The sequence below is a fragment of the Larus michahellis genome, chromosome 6 (assembly GCF_964199755.1).
Source record: "Larus michahellis chromosome 6, bLarMic1.1, whole genome shotgun sequence".
Classification (NCBI taxonomy): Eukaryota; Metazoa; Chordata; class Aves; order Charadriiformes; family Laridae; genus Larus; species Larus michahellis.
The window spans coordinates 988,962-1,016,685 of NC_133901.1; the positions used below are offsets into that span (position 1 = coordinate 988,962).

General features: G+C 39.2%; 1 protein-coding gene across 7 annotated transcripts in view; it reads right to left on the reverse strand.

The window, feature by feature from the left end:
* ATP11B (ATPase phospholipid transporting 11B (putative)) overlaps window positions 1-27,724 on the reverse strand; it is a 63,503-nt gene that overhangs the window by 28,758 nt on the left and 7,021 nt on the right. For all 7 annotated transcript variants that reach the window (XR_012587766.1, XM_074593239.1, XM_074593241.1 and 4 more), the window contains exons 2-16: window positions 19,203-19,319; window positions 18,285-18,374; window positions 15,266-15,346; window positions 10,882-10,989; window positions 10,588-10,716; window positions 10,351-10,454; window positions 9,018-9,065; window positions 6,132-6,196; window positions 5,479-5,560; window positions 4,058-4,208; window positions 2,447-2,644; window positions 1,998-2,156; window positions 1,543-1,715; window positions 1,079-1,147; window positions 37-110 (exon numbers count right to left, since the gene is read on the reverse strand). Coding sequence is in view for 6 of the 7 variants with exons in the window: in XM_074593239.1 (XP_074449340.1) it covers window positions 37-110; window positions 1,079-1,147; window positions 1,543-1,715; window positions 1,998-2,156; window positions 2,447-2,644; window positions 4,058-4,208; window positions 5,479-5,560; window positions 6,132-6,196; window positions 9,018-9,065; window positions 10,351-10,454; window positions 10,588-10,716; window positions 10,882-10,989; window positions 15,266-15,346; window positions 18,285-18,374; window positions 19,203-19,319 (1,648 nt within the window). In the remaining variant the exon portion in view is untranslated. The remainder of the gene's footprint in view (window positions 1-36; window positions 111-1,078; window positions 1,148-1,542; window positions 1,716-1,997; window positions 2,157-2,446; window positions 2,645-4,057; window positions 4,209-5,478; window positions 5,561-6,131; window positions 6,197-9,017; window positions 9,066-10,350; window positions 10,455-10,587; window positions 10,717-10,881; window positions 10,990-15,265; window positions 15,347-18,284; window positions 18,375-19,202; window positions 19,320-27,724) is intronic.

Genomic DNA, 27,724 nt, shown 5'->3' on the forward strand with positions numbered 1-27,724 from the left:
TCTCAACTGCAGCTTGTGCAACTTCTGATCGCTTACCTGAGGGACTCTCTACAATGACACTCATTCGTCTGCGATTTGGATCAAACTCCAAAACATGAAGCAATTTATACCTGTATTTTGTGTTTTAATAGAAAAGGGAATGGGAAGAAGAAGTTTTAGAGATAAATTTCCAAAGACAATGACTTATAAATGTAAACTTACCCCACAGTGCTTTCCCCAAAGCGTCATTTTCATATAGAAACTCTAAAAGCAATGCTATCACCATTGAGCAACAATCACTGTTAGGGGTGTTTGGCCAATTGATTGCTTTTCATCACTTTACATACTTTTAATTCCATTCTATACGAATAAAAAGGTTCTTCTACCAGTAGGAATAGTTTCTTGAACACGAGCTTTACATCCGGAGATTACAATCAGCTCCTACCTTTTCCTTTATCCTTCTGTTATTAGTGCAGGAGTAACTTTGAAAACTACATTGTATTTCTAACACTTGTGAACAACCTACAGAGTCAAAAAAGAGCGTACGTTCCCTGATGACCGGACTATTTTTTGTTATGTTACCACTGGTTTAGAAAACTAATTTTAGACATTTAAGTTTAAAGTACTGCCAACTGACACCGATCACATGGATAAAACGTGCTATGACATACCGCAGATTTATAAGTATCAATAATATTTCTACCCATTTTGGGAAACTTTAAAATACGTAATTAGATTATGCATACACGACACCGATTCCGGGAACTTCTTGAACTTAAAGCACAAACTTTAAGACTTGAATAAGTAATCCAGTTTTCCAACTCTACTACGGTCTCACCCTTTGAGGAATGGGTGAAGATACAAACTGTTACCATACACACCTACACAGAGCAACTCACAAAAAAATCTTGCATCTCAGTTTCAACTGCTAAGGAATAAGATGCGTGCTGTCTTGAAGACATCAAGGGAAAAGCATTAAAAAGAGCACGCTGTGGAAAGGCAAGGTTTTCTTATAAACAGGATGAAGAGGAGAATGTTATATTAATCTTCAGTACCGTGCTGTCCTTCAAAAAAAAAAACAAGGAATAAAAATGAATACCTTTCTGGTTTTCCAAGACTTTTTATTTCCATACTGTCCCCACTAGTTCCAGTAAATACCACTCCAACCCTGAAAGGAGAAGAAAATATATGTTTAATCATCAATTTTAACATAATGCCTATTGATTGTTGGAGGAAGAAAAGCAAAGAGAGAGAGACCCTTATAGCCCCCGCTACTGTTCTCTGTTTCTAGCGCAAATGAAGAATGCCAGCTTTCCATAGTATTTTAACAGCAACATACTCCATCCCTCTAATTTCTCAAGGATTTCCATAAACATTTTAAATCATCACGTTATATATGCCTAGGTTTTTGTGTATTTTATTTTTGTATGTTTTCACAGTAAACTGACAGTGCCAGGCCCTGGGCTTTACAAACTCTCTGAGCAATTCCCGAGGTTGCCTTTACCAGGAACGGCCTGCCCTCGCAGGCAACTCCTACAGCGGAGTTTGGGCAGTGCCGCTCACCGGCTTGCAGCTTCCACCAAAGCTTTCTCGTCCGGTGAAGAAGCGTAATACTCCAGCGGGGCTGCGGTGCCATTGGCGTGCCAGGGCCCATCAGCACCATCGGTCTGATCTGCATTGATCTGCACTGTGTGACAGAGACAAACGGCTTTCAGGAAGAGTTCTTCCTCTTTCATCTAGAAGCAAGAAAAGAAAAGCATTTTATTTGTAACATTTAGATATCAACCCAGTTTTTAACATTTTTTTAAAGTATGTTTTTAATTGAAAATCTGTCAAATATTCCATGTGAAATAACCAGATTCAACATGTTCAATAAATATTATTTATTCGGTAACAATATCTTTAAACTATTCAGAAATTCCGATTATTTAAAACATGCTAATGCTAGAAGATTATTTCTCTGAAATAAAACATTTTCTATCTAGGATACATAACGGGGGGGCGAAAAGAAGTCTTACCAAACTATGCCTATTTCCATCTGGAGAATCTTCAGAAAACCCCTCTGGAGTTAGTTTACCATTGACTTCTTGGTACTTTATGCCATTAATGGAGCACTCCCGAAACTGCATCTCATTTTCAGTTAATGTACCAGTTTTGTCTGTAAACACATACTCTACCTTTTGTAAAATAAAACAAAAACCAGACTTGGAGTTGCATGTACTTGTTAGAAGAAAAAAAACAAACCCAAACCCCAAAAACCTTAACTCATACTCCCCACACCTTTTTTTGATCGTATAAAAATTTTAATTTTTGGCATCAGATACTTATACCTTATTTTCAAATTAATCAGAAATCAAAGCACAACCAATAAAAAGTCCACAGTAATGAATTTTAATATTAAAAAAGAAGTAGAGAATACAAGGTTAAAAAAAAAAAAAAAAAAGAGATCACGTAATTTTTACTCTACCTGTCCCAGTTCCTCATTGAGGTCTGAAGTATTTACTTGTGCTCTCTGGTTTGTTTCTTCATGATAGAGGTCAAGATCCCAGCCAATAAAAAAAGATCCAAGAAATTTCTGCATCTCAACAGTCACATAAAGTGATATAGGTATGATAAAATTGTAAAGTACCAGAAAAGCAAGAAAATCTGAAATAAATCGCAGGATCTACAAGAGAAAAAGAGAAAATGTGAAGATTACTGCAGCGATCGGGTGAAGGGTGGGTGGTTAGTTATGTGTCAATATGTACAAAAAATGAAAAACAGAGAGCCGGAGGAGACCAAGTCCCACGTACAGATGAGAGAGAACAGACGCCGTGACAACGCAGGCATGTCCAGGCACCCCAGGAACGCGCCTTCAGACTGATGCGAAGACTGCCTTAAGCTACGGCTGGATGTGTCAATTTGCAAGTTCATTAATTTTTGTCCTTCCTACCGAATCAGCTGGGAGGGCTGCCAGTTAATATTAAATGTCATGGTGATTCTGCCTTTAAACAGGTCTCTTGAAAGAGCGGGGTCTGAAAAAACTGAACGTGTTCCCCATGCCATCAAACAGCACCATTCACAGGCTGTTCTGAGGAACCATAAATGGTGAAGGCAAACAGCTGATATTCCATCTTGTCAGAGGAATCTGCAAGGATTCTGGATTGTTTCAGGACAGCAGAGTGACAAGAGGGCTCCTGTCTAGGGGCATTCCCCAGTGACGTGGGTGATCCAGACCACATGACAAGAAAGAGACGGTGTGGATTTGAAGGACACAGACTTCTCTTATGCCTCTGCAGCTCATTGTGTCTGACACATACGTTCTGGGTAAACAGCTATGTAACAGGATAGAAATTTCTCTTTATTGGGTATGACAATTTTAACAGACTCTGAAGTGCAACTTTACAATCTCTTTGAACTCTCTTTTTCATTTCACAACAAACTCAATATCTAAATTATACGTTGGGAAGACTCTTACCAACACTTGAATATTGAGCAAGGGAGAGCAGAGATGCGAAAAACTGGGACATCTCTTTCAACTCCACCAGATACTGGTGTAGAAGAACTTCTTGAAGAAAGGGAGTATAGAAGCAGTCAACAGTTTGCAAAAGCTAAGTGTTCTTCCTAATTAGGGAGCGTTGCTATAATTACTTAATAAAAGTCAGTACCGATAACTAAGGTTTGTCTATATAGATAACATATAGATCTATATATTATCTATATAGATATATCTATATATACCATAACTAAGGTTTGACAAAAACCTTGGGAAGTTCCGTGCCTCAAGAGATCTTCCAAATTAAACCAGAAAAGATAAATAAGAACACAGAACATCAGAAATATGTCCTAACAAACCCCAAAATTTTCAAAAATCTTTGTCTTTTCATAAAAGAAGAAAAGTCAGTAACAGAGACAAGGTGTTTCTGCACAAGGGAGAGGCTACGTGGGACTAACTGTCTTAAAAATACCGAGACAATAGCAGACAGGCTTGCAAGCGGGTATGTGGTAGTGACACCTAAATCCAATAGGGTTTAATATGACATTCAGCATACAGCGGTTGAGGGTTCCACAGACAGGCAACGGGGTAAAACTACATTACCTTACTGCTGTTTCTTTCATGCTCTGTTTTTCCGTTATACCAAGGCTCATCCCATTTTTCTTCAGCTTGCCACGCATACTTTAAAATAGTACTCAGAATGGCTTCAAAGAGGAGGATTATTAGATAAATAATCAAAAAGGAATTCATGGACCTACAAAGAGGCAAAAAAACCCAAAAGCAACTTAAGTTTACTTTACTTAATCTGTTGACACACTGTGGTTACATGAATTGATCACAAACTTCCTGGACAAATTTTTCTTTTAAATGTTTCCCATGTTTGACATGGAGAGAAAGTTTCTATGTGACGAACAAGCAACAGCAGCGGAAAGAAATCCTACATCTGACTCGGATACACTCTACATGTAACAAAACCCCACCAGCTGCCCTGCGTCACCCCTCTTGTCCATGATTTTGGGGGCTGCCTTCTCCTTCCCTGCCTGCCTGAGGCTGCGAAGGCAGTTCAGTACAAACCACTGCGTAAATCCAAGGCTGCACCTTGCCCAGCAGTTAGAAGAGTACTACCGATTGCTTCTGATTATTTAACCCTGGCCATGCCACGACTAGGACATACTCAAACTTGCCTTTACATTCTGCAATGCCAGCCAGCCCACCTTTCACCCCTTGCTTGGACGACTGAACTTTTCTTGTGCACTCTATTCTATTTGTATCTGGCTGCAGAAGAATAATCAATCTCATGTTTGCAAAAGAATGCCAGGAGGCCACCTCAGATTTTTAGTAGCTGGAATAAAGGCAATGTATCAGAACTACTTTTCTTTTTAAAAATAATTCACAAGGTTCAACATACAAATCTTTATTACAGTAACACCTATCCCGTAACTATGAGTGAAGATTTTTTAAAACTGAGCCTGCAACCTTGCTAGAAGCAAGATGCACTGCAAAACGTATCTGGATAGGCTATATCCTTTAGACTATGTGAAAAACAAAGCTATTCTCCATGATATCAAATACCAGGATTCAGGACAAAGATTTGCAAGCAATTAAGACTTCATTTCAATCCATCCTCTTGAAAGGCATGATGCAGTTTTACGGTAGAGGATGCAGAGAACAGCAGAGGCTGGGACCATTGTGAAAACCATCTTGGAGCATCTAGTTCAAGCAGCATTTCACCTCTCATTAAATGACCTCCACATCTCAGAAAACCAAACCTCCTGAACTGCCTTTTCCTGCTTTATTCCTGTTTATGCTTGGGTATTTCAACTTTGTACACCACTGATTAATCAATAAAGGACAAAATATCAAAAAATGCATTTTATCTTTATAGCTTCCTACTGGAGGCAAAGCAATCGCACTCTCTTCCCTTGCCCACGACTCAATGAGGAGATCACCAGGGTTTTAAGGTTACCAAGGAAAAACTAAGTTTAAACTCTACAAATAAGAAAGATATTAGAAAATAAACATACTTTTCTACTGCTGACCGTTTCTGAGATTTACTCTTGTAATTTAATGCCATCTTTGTCTCCATACCTGTATACACTGCAACACCTGGGAAGGAAGGCGAGGGGGAAAGAGTTATATTTTATTTTCTGCATATACACAATTTGCAGAATTTCTCATTTTAAGAGACGTAGGGTAAAATCAAGATGTGGTATTACTTTTGTGTTTACTTGAGTACAACAGTGAGACAGTATTTTTCTAAGTATTTGCAATATTCTGCTGAAGTAAAACAGCACTACTGAAGTAATTTAACACCTACTAAACCGCTGTTCATTATTATGACTGTACTGCTCTTCAATATGTATTTTATGGAAATCAGAACGGTAAATCTCAGGAGAAAGTCTTGAACAATGGGTAACAGTAACAGCAGTCATTTATCCATTGAAGTTAAGTTACTCCTTTATCAAACCACTTCAAATATTTTCATAGAGCTGGACTGGAACTTTATATCCTTAGAGATTCTTCAGCATAATATCACTACTTTCATCTATAATCATAACCCCTCAGGTAACAGTCAGCAAGATTATTACAATTTCTTCAGCACGAGTAGAATTAAAGCACAGTTCATTAACATGTTTTAAGAAGAGAATACTCTTTAAATATTTAGGTGTCTACAAACCAAATATTTCTTTAGTGTTTTTTAATCTTGCTCCACGAAGTAAGAGACTTTCAGGCCCAAGAGGTCTAAAAAGAAACAGACATATCAGCATTTAACAATTAGTTGTTCTGTAGGATTAATGAAATCCAGTTTTCTATGCAAAGTTGTCCCATATCCCTATGAATTCCCACTGCAACAACTCCAACCCCACCCTCGTTTAGGTCCATCTTACCCTCGTACCACACCTCACCCCCACATCCCCACAGAGCTCTCAGGTTCCCTTCACATCTCATCTGGCCACTGCCACCCTCTCCCACCACTCTTCAACAGCCCAGAACTGGTGCCTGAGCTAAGTACACCAAACGGCTGGTTCGGAGCGACCTACAGTTACCTGAGAAGCCAGCAGGCAAAGAACCTGGCGAGCTCACGGTGCCCGAGGAGTGCCATTTTTGCTTTGGCTATTTTACTTATCGCATTTCTACCCTCAGTCAAACTGCAATGACCTAGCAGGTTCAAACAACTAGATGGACACACCACCACCACACCAGGGCAAGTTCTGCTTCCTAAGGCAAGAGTAAAGTGTCATAAATGTTTTTTCCTTGAATCTATGACACCACAATAATACATTCAGTTCACTGGCTAAGTTAACTGTAACAGTGCTGGGAAAATAAAGGTTCAGTTCGAATCGCAGTTCGTACAAAGTTAGAGCCTTATGTTCTGCTCCAGTGGCTGTATCATCTTTAGAAACTGCCAGCATGGTTGGTTTGAAATAAATAAAAGAAAAGGTGCATCCACTATTTTTGCCAGTGTTTCCAATGAAAGCAGAAACTGAACAACCGCAGTGGCCAGGGTAACCTACTGGGTAGAAGCGAAAGAATCAGAGATCACACACCAAGTGCTACAGCACAGGAGCCCTGGGGCTTGCCTCTCTTCGCCATTCCCTGTACCACAGGCACTCCACGATCACCACTATATGGACACAGCTCTTATACTGAAGTTCCTTTGAAAGCACACCCTGGAGTTACGCAGAAAAGACCCCCCAAACCCACCCCCCACCTGCCACAATTAAACATTTAACTTAACTGTTACCGCAACCGTGACAGTTCCCAGCACAAATACTGGGTGCACCAGTTATACGCATGGATTACGATAGGTTCTTTAAATTACGCATACATATGTTAATATTTTAGGCTAGACTGAAAAATTAAATGGGATTAAATGCTCAACCATTTAACCTTTTTTTTTTTTTTTAATAAGAAACCTAATGTAATTTTCTGCATTCAAGTGCTTTTTGCAGTTCATAAAACCAGTCTGAGGAACCCAAAACGTGGATCAGCGCAGCACAGACTAGACAAGTTGATCTTTGCCAGTCAGAAGATACAGCTCCACCAGGACTCAGGACTTGCCATTATTTTTCACACTCTCTTTAAACTGGCTCTGTTTCATGTTGCCAACTAAATTATTTTGATAGATTATCCCAAAGCTGAACCTGTCAAGCTTGGCAGTAATGAATTCTGGAAAGCTCCAGGAGAAGTAGCACATAAAGCGACCTTGAGAACAGCCGAGTGGGATTTTGGAGGGGTTTGGGTGAGGGTTTTTCGTGGGGGTGGTCAAGGCACTGGACTCGAGGCCAAGTAATCTGCCTTCAACGTTCCCGTAGTTCTTGTGGAACCACTGACAAACCATTGCTTCACCCTGAGCTCTGTGATGCTCCTATCTAAAACCGAGAGATGTCCGCCAGCCTCACAGGAGGCGCCCAGATTGAAAAACTTGAAGTTCTTCAGACACGCACTACGTGGAAAATAACACTGCTTTAATATTTGATTCAGGTAGGAACTCCACTAAAAAAAAAAATAAATATGTATAAAGGGTAACATTTTGGATATTAGAAGAGTGAAGGAATCACAACAGAGTTACCTGTTTCTGTGACACATTCATACATCATAACATAGCACTTCACATTTTAAGACAAGGTGACAAAATTTTTTTGAAAGCTTGATAATCAACTCCTCTCAAGAGAAAACAATTAAATAACTTGATGATAAATATTGCTGAAAATCTGGCCACTTCTTGCGAGAGATCTCCCTGTCTTTATTTCAAACCATGACTTTTCTCACTCCTGTTCCTCCTATTTTCTCTCCCACCCTGTTGTGGCGGGAGGAAGCGGATGAGCCGCTGTGTGGATGTGTGGCTGCCAGCGGGGCCGCGCATTTACCCCTAGTTACCAACTGCAACTGCCCACCACAATTACCAATCTTTTGAGGAAGTCCACATGGGGGTCTGTAAGTGGCTTCACATCTTTATTTGTGTATTTTCACGTGTGTTTAGGTGTATGCTACTGGCAAGCCGGACTGCACAGGGAAAGGCTGCGAGCACACGATTACTTGCACACAATTACACGTTGACTATTACAGATACCTCTCTTTACAGTCTAGGGAGTACAGAAGCTTTAAATACATACTAAAAGCTACAAATTTGTTAAAACAGACCAATAATTTCTAGGAATTCCAACTGCAAAAATACCTGCAGAGTGCCTCTGATAAACAGATAACAGGGCATCTGCTGTAGCCTCCGTAACATGCCACTGGAAAATGTTTAAGATCAATAAATGTTTTTAATAACAAATAGCAAAAAGTTACCAGCTGATTACCAGTGCCTAAAAATGATCCCCTTCAGAACAGCCACGCTTCCCAGAACCGTCCCATTAAATCTGAAAAACCGGGCAGTAATGAACGAACTTTCCCTAATATTTTCTCATCCCCATCTGAAGTTTGTAGCTACCATTGATACTTTCCATAAAAATACCCCTCCATTTCCTATATTAAACAGTAACTAGTTTTTTGTGATGATCATGATTTTAACCACCTGCATCAGTTCTAAATATTAATCTGCTAAAATTTTACTTACCGTACGATTTCTTCAGCTTGTTGACTTATAGTTATTCTTCCAACAAATCTATAAAGGATGGCCATATGTTAGAAATATCTGCATAAAGACTCAAAAATGTAAAAAACTCCTCTATATTTACAGAAAAAAGTCATTAATGGTTCACAAGTACAAAATAATCAACTTTTATTAACAAACAAACAATATGGCAAAGCTGGCAATAATTTTACAGGAGAGATTTAAGAAGAGGAACATTCATCCTGCAAAAGAACAGTCATGCGGAAAAGTCTATTAGGTTTCATTAATAAAACCACAAAATACTATATTTCTTAGTTAAAACAGATTGCGACTTCTTGATCTTTCAGTAAGAAACAATTCCTCAACAAATGTAAGTTAGCATATTATCCATCAGAAAGAGTAATTTTTCATTTAATAAAGTCAATCTGCTCTCTTTTTAAAATCTGACACTTGCACATGTAGCACGACCCCAACTACAAACAGGGAGATAAACTTCTATAGTAATTGCACCTTAACTTCATGTTCTCTACAAACTGAAGGTCAAATATTTGAACAGCTGTTCAAACCAAGTATCTTAGTTTTTAAGAACTTAATATTTCTCAAAGATCCAAAAGCTTACTTAAGAATAACGGCTGTGATATACTTGGATTTTGAACACTACTCCTTGATAGCTACCATTTTCCATTACATGATTCAGGAGAAACTTGGATGGGAATATAACTTTTGTTACACGTGATACTGTTTTACAGAGTCTAGGGCTCTGCTTGCTGACTTTAAATGCTGAAATCAGAGGTTTTTAATCTAAATTTTTGCTGCTGAAGAATGGAGTTCAATTCTTCTCTTGAGCATAAGCACATTAAATGCAACCGACATATATTGTTAGAATTAACATAAGCTTACAACAATTTGCTACGGTTTCACTTAATTCCATTAAAAAAATACTATATGGTACTGAAATCTCCTGGCAGAGCCTTATACAACTCTTTCTCCAACCTGCTCAGACTCGTGGGCCATTTAATTTTTTACATTTTTAAACAAGTTTACCAGTTGGAACAGAAATGTAAATAAATGCAATGATTAAAATACAAAAGGCAAATATTATCCTGTAATTTCTGATTTACTACTGAAATACTTGTCACTAACTTTCTGATTTACTACTGAAATACTCAAGTTTAACTTGTCACTTGCAACTTTCAGTAAGCACATATTGTATAAACACTTATGCTAATTATTAAAACCTAAAATTTAAGCAGATGTCTGAAGCTATTTTAAACATTCCTAATATTAAACACTTCATTTTGATTTAATTTCAAAATATTTACTAATAAAGTGCTACCTGTACAGATCTGCTTCGGGCTGCTGACACTCTATGACAGCTACGAGTTTGTCCAGGTTGGCAACAGACTGTAACACTGCTGTTTCTGGGACTGCAACGTGTGTCTGCAAAACAGAGCCCGTTAAGTTAACGGCACAGGACTACCGGGGCAAGGGGGAGGGGAGCGGATTTCAATGGGCTGAAATAAAAATGGCTTCACAAATTAACTACGTTCTATTTCACAGCAGTACCCCAGACCTTAAGATTGGTCTCTCCGTCCAAACTTGCAGTAGTAACATGGCATGAACCGTCAACTCGATCAGATGACAGAAGCACCAGATCAACAGGAAAAGTCTCATCTTTGGCTACTCTGACAATGTCCCCCACCTGCCGAAGGGAACACACGAGAAGTGCACAGAGTTTTACAAGAGAAGAATTTATTTCAGCATTGCTGCCGAATCACGATGAAGCAGGCCGCAGTGATTAGTAAAGAAACAAGAGCTTTAGCTACGCAATAGAAACACAACTTTCAATTTGTCCTTAGGCACATACCCGAATGTTCTTAGATCTCGTTTTTACAAGGCCACCACTTCGAACAACATAAACCGGAGCACCGTTCACTTCATTGTCTGCTTTATGTCGTAGCCAGTCCTCATAACCCTTTGGAAAACACATACAAGTTTACTTTTTAGCAAGAAACCTGTAAAGCATAACAAATATCTTCTCAGCAAATGTGCTTTGAATTCCTCGCTGCATAGCCTGAATGCAGTCACGAACTCCTCTTGAGTTTCTGCTACAGCTGTTACTCGAGGGCCTGGGGAACCTCTTAATTTTCACTCACTTTACACAAATAAGTAAAGGCAAATAAAGTAAGAAAAGTGGTGAGGAAACTTAACAGTCCCACGGCCTGTTAAAACAGTGAGTCAGTGACGTTTTCTGCAGAAGAGGTGAACAAGCACTCCTTCAACCTTGTATCCACATGGATCAGTATACCACAAAACTGGGAACAGCCACTCACAGTCTCTCTTATGGATTTTTTTTTTTTTTTTAAGAGAAGTAGCAAACTGAAATTACTTCCTTCTGTCATATCATATAGCACTTCTTATAGCTACTGCCATGGCATACACATGAAACGTTAAGTGTATGCCATGCTGCTCACGCACCAGCTCTGTACCGCAAGAGAAGATGACTGAGGAGGTTTTAGTTGTTTGTGAGTCCTAATGCAACAGTTTGCAGCAACCGAGTTTTTAATGGATAAATTAAGTAGTTTTCCTTCACACGATATTCAGCACCTCTTTAAGCACCCTTTATCCCACGCGCACACATGGGCAAACATTCACGAGAGTGAACCCAGTTATATTATTCCCCTCCTATTTTCCTAAACTACTACTGCCGTGCTTATTTAATCTAACAGCATGCTTCTCAACAGCATGATCTCTGATGCCCCAGCCTAGGCACTGTTTGGAAAGCCCCACAAGCAAGCACAAGGGATGGACTGGTCCATGTGTGAAGTTCAACTGCCTCTTACATCCCGGCAAGACTCCTACAACGGATGTGCAACAACAGAGACATTTCCTAAAATGTTCTTCTGTAGGCAAAAAATCTGTGAAAGAGTTAAAACCGCTTCCTTGGAAGCCTGCAGACAGAAACGGCAGGCACCCTCGAACGCTACAAACTTTAAATACGCATGTCATAATAGGAAGAGTACTAATGCACATGTAGTTTGGAGAATTCTGCAGTCGACTGGAGTTTGGAGGAAAGTTGCATGATGAATTTAGCACGTTAAAAGTATAGTTTTACAGCTCTACTTTCATGCACCTCCACTGTTACTAGCACAAATGAGTAAGGACTGCACAACTGCACTACCTACATTAAAAAAAAAACAAACAAAAAACCAACAAAAAGCCAGGGAAGCTTTATATGCCAACTGTTTAAAAATAAATAACTAAGAAGCGTATAGTAATAGCAGCCACACAGAGAGACACTGGGAAATCAGAATCCTAAAACCCCTAAGACAGACTTTAAGAGTCCTTTCTCATCAGTATGAAAAAGCATGAGTCAGAACATACAGCTCCTTGTTAGAGGTGACTGACAGAGGGAAAACAAGGATTTAACTAACATCCAATAACCTTGGGGCATTTGTCTCATAAACCTGAACAGCTGAGCAATATGGGCATTTGGCAAAGAACTGAAATTTACCTTCTTTAGAAAGTACAGATTGCAGCGCTTTCTCCATCTGACACCTACTGCCTACAACACAAGGGTGACACCTCACACCAGGGAATTCTTAACAGCCAACTTACTGTGGTCAGTTTAAATTCCCCCAAAATTTACCTACTGCGGCATTTCTGAGAGTGTTCCTTATCCTCACTTGCAACTACTGCAAAAACACTGTGAAAAAGAAAGATGCAATAGGAACACTGGGAATGTTGCTTAACCGCATGAACAGAAACTAAAGATTAAAATCCCTCAGTTAAATTACATCCTTAAGTTCTGCCTAAATAACTGCACGCATGTACTTGAGAAATGAACAAAATTAAAACAGGCCTGCATATTACACTACCAGTTTCTTAGTCTCAGTTTAGGTCTATATTCAATCAAAACCTGCAAAGTAGTTGTTTCTAATTTACCTGACAGTTGTGTAAACATCTGTGTCCAACCAGCTTGTTTGCCAAATACTATGAACTTACTGAAACAGACAAAGTTCCCTACAGTTCCTTAGGAAATACCTTTATTTTGTTGTATTTTGTTTTGTGGTTTTTTTAACTTTAATTTTTGCTTTATTTGTAACTATTTTCTTTTCTGATTTTGGACTCTGAGGACTGCATAGGCACCTTCACAGGCGGAAGGAGGGGAGCGCTCTGGCTAACGAGACAGACAAAATGACACAGCAAGAGTTGCATCACTTTGCAGTCCTTTACGTCCTTCTTCTGACCTAGGTGTAATTGCACTTCCAAGAAGAAAAAGTTCTAACTCCTTGGCTGAGAGTGAAAATAAGGCTGAGTTCTGAGGTTTGCTAGAGGCGTCACGTTAACTGGCCTTCTGGAAGCAGAGGAGTTTTTCCACCCTCTGCCAAGCTTCTCAAACCCGCACATGATTAACACTTCTATTTTTCCGCTTCATCTTCGGAGAGACTGCTAAGTTATAGTTTAACATTTATCCTGATGTAACTGTATAGACCCAGTGCCCTGCAGCTTTCAAAAAGGTGTTTCTTCCCCTAAAATCTGCTTCCTATGCCACTTCTGATTTGGGAGAAAACGGGAGCTGGTTTTGAGATCATACTGGGTATTTTGCCCTCTGCATTCCAACAGAAGATTTCTCTTTCTTCCTTGTCCAAGGGCAGCCTGGTGGAAACAGCCCACGGAATTCTCTTTCCAAGATAACAGCTTGTGAATGCTGCTCGCCTAATTTGCAGCAGGTAGGATAAAACATGCAAGTCCATTAGATCAGCTTAGGTGGTTCCAATAGTCCTTGCAGGGATACTGAGACAATCAGAAAAACTCTTGAAACTTGGCAAGTCATGAATGATTTGAAACTTCTAGAAGGAATATTCTTTGCGATTGATGGTAAGACACCTAAATTCCCCATTATAAGACTGAGCATCTGGAAACAAGGTGGTAATAGATTGGTCTGTACTATTTTAGACTTATACAAATCCAGCCTCTTTCTGGGAAAAAAAAAATAAATCAAATATTTATAATCAAGTTGCACAATCTTTCTCAGTTCACGCCACTTCAAGGGATATTTTCCTGCCTGCTTACGACTATAGCTCTTGAACATGTGACTTTTGCGGGGTGATGACAACAACTGCTATTTAATAGCATTAGGCCACTCTACATATACAAACTGCACAGCAACAAGACGAAGTGTTAGTTCAAACATTACTTCAGCATTAAGATCTCCTCTGTCCCAAACATTATTCTAGCTGCTTGAAGGCTAGAGTTATTTTTACTTTTGCCCTATTTTGGGGTGGCTTTGGGTCTTACTGGCACAGAAGGCAAATTGAAATTCCAGTTGTAGCTCCGTAACAGTCTCCTGCTTGCTTTTCAGTTGCTCTGACTGCGGCTCCTTCCCAGACAGCACTGTCAAAGCCGTTGAAGGGGATAGTTGCTGAAAATTACCTCCCTGCAGAAGAGTTTACAGCTGCTATCCGCATCACCTCTTTATTTATGTGCCTGTTCCTTTCTCCTCTGGCTTTAAGGGTTTAAAGAAAACAGAACATTTTTTTCTTTCTTTTTTTTTTTCCTCTTTTCCTTTTCTATTTTTTTTTTTTAAACATTCCACTTCCAGGGGCTCTAGGTCTTTGTGGGATGTAGTAAGGTGCTTGAACAAGATTTCCATTAAACTCATGCTTAGAAGATTTTTTTCTTATTTCAAGTGATATAAAGCACTCCAAAACATTTTATGCAACCAAAGAAAAAGAAAACAAAACCAGAAACTTTCTAAACGGGACCTTTCACCTGGTACAGGATTATAGTTAACATATATTTTACACCATGAAACATAGTCCTTGGGGCAAAATTTGCCTTTTAACTGCTGACAAACATGGACTGCACCACTGCTTCGTCGACCCAAGCTCCTTTCTCAGTGCCTGATGTGGGAGGATTGGTTTTAATATGCAGCGAGGTATGCCAAAGCAATAAGCGAGGAGCTTTCAGAAAAGGCCTTATAACAAGTGACACGTACAGTTTAGACAAAAACGCCGTCTGACAGTCATTCACTGTCCATTTCAGGGTACCGCAGTGACTCACTCAGCGCCTGACAACTAACTAAAATGCTCCAGTTCAAGCGTCTAACAAAAAACATGAAATACAAAATCCTTTCTAAAAATTACACCTTTTAAATTTATTTTTGTATCTAAACATTACCTTGGTCAGACTTTGTTAAGTAACTTTACCTTAGAAAGACTTCATGCTACAAGATATTTCCCCTTTACCTGTTTTATGGCTGTCACAGTTATGACAAAGAATAATGGCAATCCACTGGTAATAGGACTGGTAGGGGTATCGATCATGAGCTAAAAGAGAAGAAAATGCAAAAGTTAGCCACAATTTTATTTTTACAATTGTACTTTCCAAAAAAAAAAAAAAACCAAAAAAACCCAACCCAAACCAACAACCCCAAAACAAAACAAAAACCAAAACAAAAGCCAACAAAGCAAGGTGGCAACTATTTCCCAAACTCCTCATTATAACCTGTACTTTTGCTGCACTTTCTGCAGTGTTTCTGGAGCAAAACTTGGTCCCTGACACCTAGAATACATGTCAACAATGGTGCAAACAAAGGTGCTCGGGCATAGAAGAGACTTAATCACATTTGTAACATATGTGCCAATTTTAAGAGTCCTTAGTAAAAGGAAGATACGTATTCATCCTACAAAAATTAATTCAAAAGTATATTACAAAGGAAGGAAATCTGCATTGCTTGAAGCTGTTTCAATACTCTCTTCAATCTACTGCTTAACAGCCATGTATAGTATAACAACATCCACTTCAGAAGTGAAAATAAAGTTAAAAATAGTAATTTCCAACATTTTAGATATTAGAGAACACTCTTTCTTAGACTGCTCCTTTCTGGTTCCCCCAAGTTAACATGCAGTTGTCACAGTCTGTGTTATTATTGCTGGCATGCCAAAAGTGCAGTGTAAAGACTAAAATTCTGGATGTGGAGGGGATGTTAGTGGTTCTCCTCTGCTGCAGGAAAAAACCCAACATGGTCAAGTGCTGTAAAGAAAATATACACAAGGACTCTTCAAAACCACAGACACTGATTTGATCCACTTTACCTGAGACTTATGGCATTGCTTTGGGAACCATTAAAGAAGGAAAAAAAAAATCATACATGAAGTTTACTCTATTAAGAACCAAGAACCTCAGAGAGAAAACAGATCACACCACCTTACACACATGCATGAGCTATTGAGCTCTTTACTTTTTTCCACAGAAACACAATTTATGGAACCCAACAAACATTATCTCTAGCCTGCAGTATTGTCTGCTCTTCAACAGTAGCACTGCAATTTCAGCTTGGCAGCATGTTGTCCAAGCAAACCCATGCCAAAAGCATCTGATTTTTGGCTGGATATCCATGACATATCTGCCATGATATCCACATCTGCCAGAAATATCCAGGACATTTCTGCCATCTACGCTCTCTCCGTTTTTCTCAAGAGAGGCTCACATTGGAAAATGGAGCTGGTGGAATTGTCACAGCAGCCTGCTCCTCTTGCCTCTTTCACCAGAACACCATGGCCCTTTGCCTGCTACACAGCTGGACCCGCATCCATCACACACTGGCGTGGAGCCTCATGTCACCAAAATGCGGTCTGTCACCACGTCTCTGGCATGCATGCGTGAGGTGAGCAATGTGGACTGGATTGTGCTGCACATCTAAATCACACAACGAGAACTTGCCCCAGCTCCGTCAGCCCCAGTGGAATAAGGTGGTGATGGCAGACACTGCATCTTGGTCACATGAGATTCACGTGACAGAGAAGATAACCATGGTGACCAACTTTTAAAGGCACCTTTGCCTTATAGAAAGAAAAAAATATTAGATATTAATGAAGTTCTAAATGAGATTTGAATAAAAACAGAATTCCTTTCTAACACATGAACAAAAAATGACTGCAGCTTTTCTCCTGCTCGGTTTCCAATAATACAGACACGCAGACAAGACATTTCCCAGACAATTTACAGCATCCGCTTGAGTCACGAGCTGAGAGAAGAACAGGATTACACTCCGAGCAGAAGTTCTGCCTTTAGATCCATATTTGTACGTGGACATCGCATCTAGATATTACTGGAGTCTAACAGTTTGACAGGAATGTGACTCAAAATTGAACTAAAGAGGTAAATTTGCATTTAAAAGAAATAAAAGCTTTAAAAATGCAACACTGTATGTGGTTACTTTAAGTAACGTTTCTGTTCCATCTCCAGCATGCCCCCAGCTTCCTCATGCTACAGTATGTCAGACAGCATGAAACACCATGAAACGCCATCACAGGAACGACGAAGTCAATATCCTGAACTAAGAAGATGGGATGGGCAACGCATGCTGTTGGACTAACTTAGAACTATATGACTTCAGCAACTCCCAACACAGGAATCTTCAGCCTATTAGAAAGTTATTCTTTCTAAACATAAAAGAACAAGAGCAAGGGAAACAGGAGGCAATGGATTAAAAAGTGCAGAACTGGTCCTGCTATTGACATCTCACACAATCACAGACAAAATCTTATGAACTCTTCACTATTCCCGTCTTTTGTCAAATGAGGTACCATCTTTTTCAGATGCACACTGTAAATGTTGGTTAATCACTGCAGAGGCCTATGCATCTTCAAAACATTCTATTTTATAATGAATGAAAAGCCACAGTAATACTTCTGACCTATACTGTATCAACAACAGCACTAAGTGATGCCTTCAAAACTGACAAACTGTTAATCCTAGCTGTAAATTTTTGTATGTTATATACACTAATCCATGCCCAGACCAAGAGCAAGCAGCCCACCCAGTTTGACGCAAGTGAACTCGAATGTCTGCATTTCCACACACTAATGTCCAGGAAGCACTTAAAAACCCACCGAGTAAAACTCCTGGTTTATTCAAACACCACCAATGTCCACAAAAATCAAAAAGCATATCTGGAATTTTGTTACTAATTTATCAGATTTCAAATTGTATTTTGAGGCAGGCAACTGGGTCCCTGTGCTAGCGGTGCAATGGACTTTGAAGCTGCACGCTTAAATATTAGCATTCAGGAAGATAAAACCTAAGGACAGTACTTAAATTTGGACGTAATTCTTTTTTAAGTTATGTTAGGTTCCCAGAGAAACTGGAAATGTGTTGTTTTTATAGACAGAATATTTAAGTGGAGAACTTAAATTCATAGAACAAAAAAATCAGTGGCAGAATTTACAACACAAATTGCAATTTCTTGATTATTCAACTTACCTGAACCAAAAAAATAATCAGAAAATAGAAGTTGGCTACTCTTCTGAACTGCTCAAATAAGTTTTTTGGAACAAAATTCCACACTGTATACTGAAGGGAAGAAAGGGAGAGAGAGAAGAAGAGTTATGACATACTGAACAATTTTTAAGAGCAATTCCGTTCCACTCCCATTAAACTCTCTTAACCTAAATCTTTTCATTTTCCACCTTCCCACCCCCAAACCTTTTTTCTGGTCTTGCCCTACTCCCACACAGAACTGCTGTATCCATTTTCTTTTCTTTTTTTTTTTATTTATTTATTGTAAGCACAGCCAGCAGGGAAGTAGGGGTAGCAACCGCATTGCCTTGCCAGTCAAAGTTTTAAATGTTCTCCCACCAAGCGGGGCCAGCGTCACTCGCCCGGGAGCGCCCTGGGCAGCGGAGCAGCCACTCTTTCTGGCAGCCGTAACTTTCTCTCCTGTGCTACAGCACCAAGACACATCCCCGCCCTCACTTCTATTGATTCTAATCCAAGGTCACACTAGGAGGGAATCTGCAATTGCGGTCCACTGCTGATTACTTCAGGCAAAGTACTAGCTTACAATTTGGCTGTTTTAGAAACCCCCGCAACCAGCTTCATCCTTCCTTTTAAGTGGTTCTGTGCAGCACATCCAGACACAGGCAACACTGGGTTAACACCTACTTTTCTTTACAAATTCTGACCAACATGCTTAATTGTTCTGGACTTAGTCAGGTTCTGAGGAAAGAGGGATGAGAGCAGGAGAACTACAAAGGAAGCAATCTAGCCTTTTCCTCAAAAAAGTTTAGAGCTTCTTTCATTTTGAATACTGTATATGCACCATTAGACATAATACACACATGCCCACAACTTCTAAAGTAACATATCAAGTGGTTTTCCCATGACAAATTGATTCCTTACCTTGGATGATATGATTCTGTTGTCCGCAAACTTCTGAGGAACATAATGGCCGTGCTGGGGAAAACGATTTGCTATATAAATAGTTCTTGTATCGCTTTGATGCGGTGGGTCAAAACCCTAAAACACAAAATAAAAAAAAAAGATTATCAAGAAAGACTATTTTATTAACTGTTGTTTTGTAAAGTTGTTATCTTTGTGATGAAGAAATTATATCCAGATATCAAGCAGCAGTTCTAGAGTAGCGGCTTTTGAATGGGAAACAAAATTAAAGTGTAAATTCAAGTCTGCTGTGTCCAGAGAATTTTGAAAAACTAGGTACGGGGGGTGTGTGTAGGATTTGTAGTTTTGCAGTTGTGTACTCATTCTGGAAAATGAAAGAAAAAATGTTAAGTATCTAAAAGGATAGAGAACGCTTGCTATCACGCAAACTTGAACCCCTGTGAAACTTGAAGAAACAGAAATGCAGTGAAAACATATAAATTACAAAACCTCACAGCCACACTCATGCTAACCCTAATAAAACAGATTATGAGAAAAGTAAAAGGTCAAAACAAAGAGATCATACTAGTATGCTGTGATAACTGGATTTTGAGAAGATTCTCACCCATTTAAAAACACAAGCTTATGCATCTGACTAGGCAACGCTATTTTTTCCAAAGAAGTTGTACCTACGAGAACGGACATTTTGTCTAACCTCAAATGCGATTTCCTGCCATTACCACCAATCCCTACACGAGTGGTAGCAACACTGAAAGCAAACTCATTTAAAAAAAAAGAAAAAACAAAGGATACTCAAAAATCTTCATCAAGTTTCCTGCCAGAACAGAAGCCCTGGGCGAGGTCCCGTGGAAGCACAGCCCTGTTTCACGGCTGACCGTCAGTATTTTCAGCCACTGCCCCTGCCAGGGGAAGGGCAATACGGTGTTACGTTTGCAGATGGCACCAGCTCAGGGCTGCAAGAACACCACAGGACAAGAAAAAACTGAAAATCATCTTGACCAACCAGACGCATGGAAGACTGAAAGATACAGCAGTTAGACACGATGAACTGCATCTACAAAAAGAGATTAAACGCCCGTATGGGAGTTCTCTAGAAAAAGATCAAAAGGCTGTAGCTGATGCCAGGCTGACTGTGAGTCTGTGGTGTCACCCCATTGAGCAAACGGCCTTCAGCTCCGAGGAGGATGGAGGAGCAGTGGGAGCCACAGCTGAAGCGCTGTCAACCAACCGGACAGCATCCAGGGCAGCGGAGCATGAGCCACAAGGGATCCTAAGAACATGACATCCAATGCAAGGCTGAACAATCTCAAAAGCAAAGAGCAAACAAATTAGGGTCATTTAGCCTAGAGGAGGGGAAACTTGGGATATACTAGCCCACCTTCCCATGTATGAGAGACCGTTCCACTGAGAAAAGGGTACACTCTGAAGGACAAAGAAGAACAGAAGGCGGCCTAAGTTATAGCTAGGAAAACTTAGTTTGGACATTGGAAAAATAAACACAAATTCCTTTCTTATGGAAAAGGATAATTAAAAACCAAGAGAAGTCACACGGGAAGGCTGCAATGCCTCTGTAACACAAGGGCTTATATCTAGGTCACTCCAGTCTATCTTTAATTGAGCCTTTCCTGGGGCTACATGACTCACCCAAACCCTTCCTACCTCCAGAGTTCTGACATGGAGAAGCAGATGATGGCAAAAGACAACAAGACAGATAGTAAAACAGTACTACTTCAGGTAACAGGCCAAGAAAATTACTACAATAAAACCCAAAAAGCCTTAAGACATGGAACAAAGGTGAAATTAAATTTGGAACTGTTAAGTTGTTCGATAGGGAATCAATGATTGCTGGAAGTGGTGAGTTTCAGCATGAGCATCAGACATTCCTAATCTTTGAACCGACTTTGTGCTGTAAACACAATTCTCCTTGTTCTTTGACGCCAAGTGAAAGGACAAGCGATGAAAGAGGTCGAATGGGCACTGCCAGTTCCACTACTGAAGCTGCAGAAAGTGCCTTTGCTGCTGTGCTGCTCTGCTTGTGAAACCAGGCTCAGACCTTGATTCCTGTCAAATAACAACTGGCACTACACAAAACTCCAGCAGAAGATACTTCTTCACCAGTTAACTACCGAGGGTGATGAATAAGCTACATAAAAAATGGCTGGTATAACCAACCAAGAATTTTCTTTCATCGCTGAAGTTCTCTAACACGGGGCATTAGGTATGTTCACATTCAGGAACATAATCCTCTCAAACATATACATTTTTGTATTTGGCATCATTACTATAGAAACATTCTGCTTCAGAAAGAAAGCTGTCCAGCAGAAAGAAGGGAGAAAAAAAAAAAAAAACGGGAAATTTTTCAAAGAGATTTGAAGGAGAATAAACTTTAGATGACAAGCCGTGGAAGGCTGCTGTAGTCACATGCTGGGGTACGAACGCTTGTTTAAAGATCAGCGAGGAGTAGGGAAACAAAAAGTAGACAGGGGAAAGGACTGGAAGAAATACATGAAATGCCAAAAGCAAAAAGAAAGGAACTGTTCAAAACTTTAAGAAAAGACATACAAGTATGAAAGTAAAATTAAAAAAAAATGTACCTGTTAAATGCTGACACAAAATTTAAAGACAGAACCATGTTTGTAGCAGAAGCATTTTGGATACCTGACATCAGTGACACATTATTTCTAACTCAATCCAGAAAACGCCACAATAGAAGTGTTTTGCAAGCAAGAAAAAAAGCTTGCTTAATTAGTGAGACCAGGTACACAGCTCTTCTATCTCAGAAAATGTCTGGCACCCACAAAATGCCAGCCTTGCTCACTTCGGAAAGTCATACTCTGCAGCCTGAAAAAATTCCACTCTAAACCAAACAGATGTAAAGCAGGGCGAAAACAGAAAAAGCAAAGAAAGCGACTGGCAGGCTTCTGATGGTGATAAATGCTAATCTCCATGTCACTTGCTGAAAGTTATTAACAGATAAATTAAAAATTTCAGAGTGGCTAGGGTATCACTGATTTTTTTCCAAAGTATTTCTATGCCCTTTTTAGGCCACTATCTGAGCACCTGAAAGTTGATGAGTTTAATGACATTTTCATTATGAAGAGTAAAGACTTCCATACAGCTCAAGTCTAACTGCAGGAGCACTTCTGTCAACAGAATTCCCGCGCTGAAGTGAGGAATCTATTTTCCGAATCAGAATCTCAGGCCACATGAGTTTAAACTAAAACAATTTAAAGTTGCCGTCTACACACATTTGAGACTGTTTTGTTGAAATTTATGATGGAGAAAGCAGAAAAGCTGTGCAGTCAGCAGATCTATGGAGCTGGCACAAGCAGGGCAGGCTGGGGACGAGGCCCTCTCCCGTTGTCAGAGCTGTGGTTGGAAAAGGACACCGCCTTCGCAACCTCAGTGACTTGATGGCAGCCACAGCAGGAAATACGTGTCAGAGCTGGGAAGAGAACCCAGATTTCCTAAGTTTCATTGTCTGTAACTACGAAAGATCATTTGAAGTTACCCAACAACCCTGTCATCACATCATTAGCCGGTGAGACCCCAGCCAAGCAGATCGTCTAGAGAAATTTTAATTACACATCTCTCCAAGGAAAGTTCTGCACAGACATTGAACTTAATTCTTCAAGAATTTAAACGCCTTTAACTTTTCTGTAACTATGGGGCTGGTCACAGATCCTGCTTCTGACACAAAACGGATCTGTAGTCCAAATTCCTGCCCAGCAAAGGGATTTTGCATAGTATCTGTATGCAAGTCAGCAAAGAGGTGCAGAAAGCACACTGTTTCCTAATTTCACTTATTAGACAGTTTTTTCTCTTTCTAATGTCGTTATCAAACTCAGCTGCAAAACTAGGGTAACACGCCCTTGTCAAAGGATCTCTACAGCTACACAGCATGAGCAGAGAATCCCAAAATTAAATTTTGAGTCTTGCAAAAAAGATTCAGTTGTCACCAATATCTTTCAACAAAAGTTAGTTTCCCAGCAGTGATTTCAGCCTAAGTGCATAGATCATTGACTTTGTAACAAATAAAGCTGAGTTTATTATAAAAACGGGTATTTAAGCCTTCTTAATCAGGTGTATTAATGAATCAACTGCAAATAAAATAAAATTTGACCATAAGATTAAGTGACAAAAAAAAAATCTGTCTGATTTCCCCCTTCATGATGCAAATTAAATCCTCATTTATTGTTGATTATTATTATCAACATAATCCTCATTATGTTGATAAATCAGCCATTCAGCTGATTTATCAACATAAACCAGGCATTATCCACCCCTGGAACACAGCTCTCATACTTAATCTTCAATACACACTTCTCCAATAGACATTTTGCACCCAGATAAATTTGATGTGTTTGTTTTTGAAAATAGTGTAGATGAATGCCATTTACACACAACACACAGATGTCTGAGTCAAGTTGATTTATAAAGCAAAAACCAAAATAACTTTTTGGAAAAAAAGAAAGAAGTGGTTTGTAGTTTTCCTTTTTTATAAATTCATAATGACTCTAACCAAAGCCAAAGTAATTTTTACTAAACCTCTTCACCAGTGATTTTGTTAGTGTTCTGAAAGTTAGACAAAATCATCCTCCACGTAATAAATAGGCTCCTTGAAAATACCACAGAAAACATATCCTGGGGAACTGAGGAGAAATTTTTGACTGCAATTTTGTGCTATTTCTTTCATGAAAGAAATGGCCTTCAACAGCCACCTCTCCTCCAAATAACCCCTTCCTACTTTTTGCCTCCACCTCCATCACTGTGCTAGGAGAACTGCCCATGGAGCCATACGTAAAGTGGACTGGAAAACTGGGCTGAGAAAAAGAAAAATTACGTTTCCTAAAAGAACTGCTGCTATGTGACCCGTTTTCAGTGAAAGGGGTTTGAAATACGGAAGTCTCAGTTAGAGCCTCTTCCTCCTTTCAAAAACCACACTGAGCACTGCTAAGGAAAGTAGTAGTTCCCCCAAAAGCCCTTTGGACATCAGGTAGTAGTTAATAAAACTAATAAATAGAAGAAAACTCGATCTCAGGAAGCCTTTTTCCTAGGGAGGTGACTGACTGACCCTTGCCGCAGAAACAGAACACCACATTTTTTGGCAAACAGCCTAAAAGCTGCTATTACTCTGCTGCCAAGATATACTTTGATTAAAGGTGTTTTGAGGAAATGGATTTTCTCGCTTTGGATTTCTTCTGAATATACATGGAATACTTTTCCCTTTGTCAGATAAGATGATCTATTCACACTCTATGCACACTTTCAGAAGTTTGTGTAAATCTGTACTGAAAACAGTCAGCCAATAATCCCTTCAGTCATATAACTGGGCAGTAGTCAAACTGCATTTCTCGTATCAAAGGTTGGCGTGAAGGAAGGAACAGCCTCTCACAGCAATTTCCAACGCTGCTCTAACAACCGAGGCAGTGAATCAGCTGAAGCACCCTGAGGTTTACATAGTGCCACGCAAATTGTTCCTCCTCTTAAATATCACTGCAGTAAAGAAATAAAAGACATGCACTATTCATGCAACTTCCTCTTCCTGCTTACTATAGCTACAGTTGTTTAAAATATCTGGTAACAAATCATGTTGTAACCTCCTAAATAACCTATAACCAGACTACATTATTTTGTGAAAACAAATGCTTGAGGAAACAAGGCCTGAGAAATCACGGAGCAATAATCCTTCCTTTTGCCAAGTTAAAAAAATGCCTAGTACTGTATTTAGAAAAGTCATATCGGTGCTTGGGGCTAAGTCTTAGTTACATACAGCTCAAGTTCTTATTTTACCTTATTTTCTCAAAATACCTACCAAAATAACTTGGAAAAATCCCTACTTAAAATGTCTCCCTCAGTAGTGGAGAATTTTAACAGAGATTTAGGTAGACTGCTTAATTTTGATATACCCTAACTTCACATCATTTAGGGAACTAGCTTTCTTGTCGTCCCGTACAATCCAAACGACTGTATTTACAAAGCACAATCCATTCTGGACATCATATAATAACCAAACCTAGCACTTTATAACAGCTACCTTTTTGTGACTGTCTTCAACAGGATTCCAAGCTTCGCATTATTTCTACAGGATCATTAGAATTATCCAAATGCCTTAACACATTCCTCGTTTGTTGCTTTATTTTAGGCTGCTCCCTTTCACACCCAGACACACAGATTATGAAAATTATCAATAATGGACAGATTCAGTGATACTTTTGCTCTAACTCTTTAAGGGTGATTCTGTTAAGAGTACGAAACATCTGTACACATACATGTAATTTTGCCAGTCAAACTCCGCACCAAGAAAAAATTTACATGACTAGTAATGCCAGCTCAAGCAAAACGAACTTCATGAGTTTTATCTGCCATTAACGGCTCACCAAAAAACTGTATTTGTGGGATGTCAAGACACATCCGATTTTATCAGTGTCCTCCAACCACACATTCTGCGCGACTTGGATACAATGGCAAGTTTTAAGAAAATTGGCTGTCTATACTGTTGCAGAGGGGAAAATGTGTGAGTAATAAGCAATGAATTAGGAAATCACTAAAGAAGAGGAAAATGACTGCAGAGTCTTCTGGCAAGAATCAGGCACACACATGGCAAAGCGATCTGCACCTGAGATGACAGAGACTTTACAATAAATGTGTCTTCAGCTCTAATAAAGCAAGTAATTTAGTTAACATTCCGATTCTAAGAAGCAAGCCTCAAGGACATGACTAGTGGCTCCCAAACAACTTTGCAAGGCCATTCAGTGCTCTCTAAACTTTTTTTCCTTAAGAAATGCATTATGATAAAATTCCAAGAGGTCTAAGAGAAGTTGAGGCTTGACAGTAGCTATGGTCCAAAATGTTTGGTCTTTTGCTGTGATTCCCAAAGCAGCCCATGGCTCTAAAGGAGCGGGAATGATGATGTCTTTGACGTTCTGACCACACAGTTTTAATTTCAGCACTAACACTTTTCCTCTGTGGGCTCCAGCAATTCTTTATCCTCATGTGCAGCACCACCTCCCTCTCAGACACCTACCAACGGGGAGCAGGCAAGATTTTCAAAGTTGAAGGGCGACTTTAGACACCCAATGGGAGGCAACTATAGGGCATCATATTTTGTAAAATGAGAATTGAGATCTCAAATCAATAGCCACTTCTAAGAACGCTGCTCGAAACATAGGAAGTACTTTGAACATGGAAAGTGCTAAAATTCTGCAATAATCAATCACACAGAAATGCCAGTTCCTAAACAAAGTCACACTAAGAAATACAGAACCAGTACAGTAAATGAAACATTCAACAAACAAATCCTTCATATACCTTGCATAACCATAGTATCTAAAAAAAAAAATTTAAAAAACACCTAATTGTATCCTTTCTGCACATTCCCTGTATTTGTTTAAGTCAGTTTATATCAGAAATACTTTTCTTTGCTTTTCAATATTAAATAAGGCATTCAAATCTGTGACAGGTTATGAACTTTGTTTTCACTTAAAATTAGAATGCAGTTCCAATTTTGTAGCTAGCAATTTTACCATATACAAAAGCTAAATTTGTCAAGTCCATGACAGGACAAATACCGAAGAATCATACATTCCTACATGCACTATTATCTTAAAATAAAATGCTGTTTACCCCACTACTCTGAAGAGTCATTTATAAAACTATTTCACACAAGCATGAAGGGCTCCTGTTCTGGGCTACTCACATGACCGTTATCCCATATGAATATTGAAAACTACTATTTTCAGTATTTAGCTTGGTCCCAGTAGGCAACAGCTGCTTAGGCTGACCAGCTCCTGCACTGCAAGTCTAATTCATATATCCCCTCAGTATGAAAAAAAACTTTTCCAAAATTCTTCCCCCAAAACCATCCCTAAATAATAAATCTTAAGGCTTTTTCAAAATCTGTACCAAAATTATACTGACAGTTGCTCTGACAGTTGTTGCTCAACAAATTTAACAGGAAGAGAATTTAGTTCATAGCTATAACTGTCGAGGTCTTCCTTTTAACATGCCTTGATAAAGCCTGCTCTGTAAAACTGTAATGGTCAGGTTTGGGTTCATATTCATCAAATACGACTGTTTTAATTCCATTTCAAACACGATTTATGATCTAAGCATCAGTTTAATGTCCTGCGTTCAGACATGTCTACAAACTAGTTTATCCCTACAGCTCCCGAAATCTTAAGCTTCCTTTCTATTTTGTTGCAATTCTTTTTCCAAACAGGTACGTAATTATCTGCAAAAACTATTTCAAAAACGTCGGAAGGGAACAGTAACAGAGTAACAAAATGTAGCAACATATACCAAAAAGTATATTTTGTTATAAACCACATAAAACTTCTTTCCCTGCTGAAATATTCCAGGGTGAAAACAAACAGTTTGCCTTTTGTCTACATCATTATCTCTCCTGCCCATTTACAGGAAAGCTCTCCTTTCCCATGCTTATTTTTACCCAAAGTAAACAAGTAAAAAAAACAAAACCATCCACTTAAGTCAAAGAATGTGGAAGGCCAAGGAATTGCAGA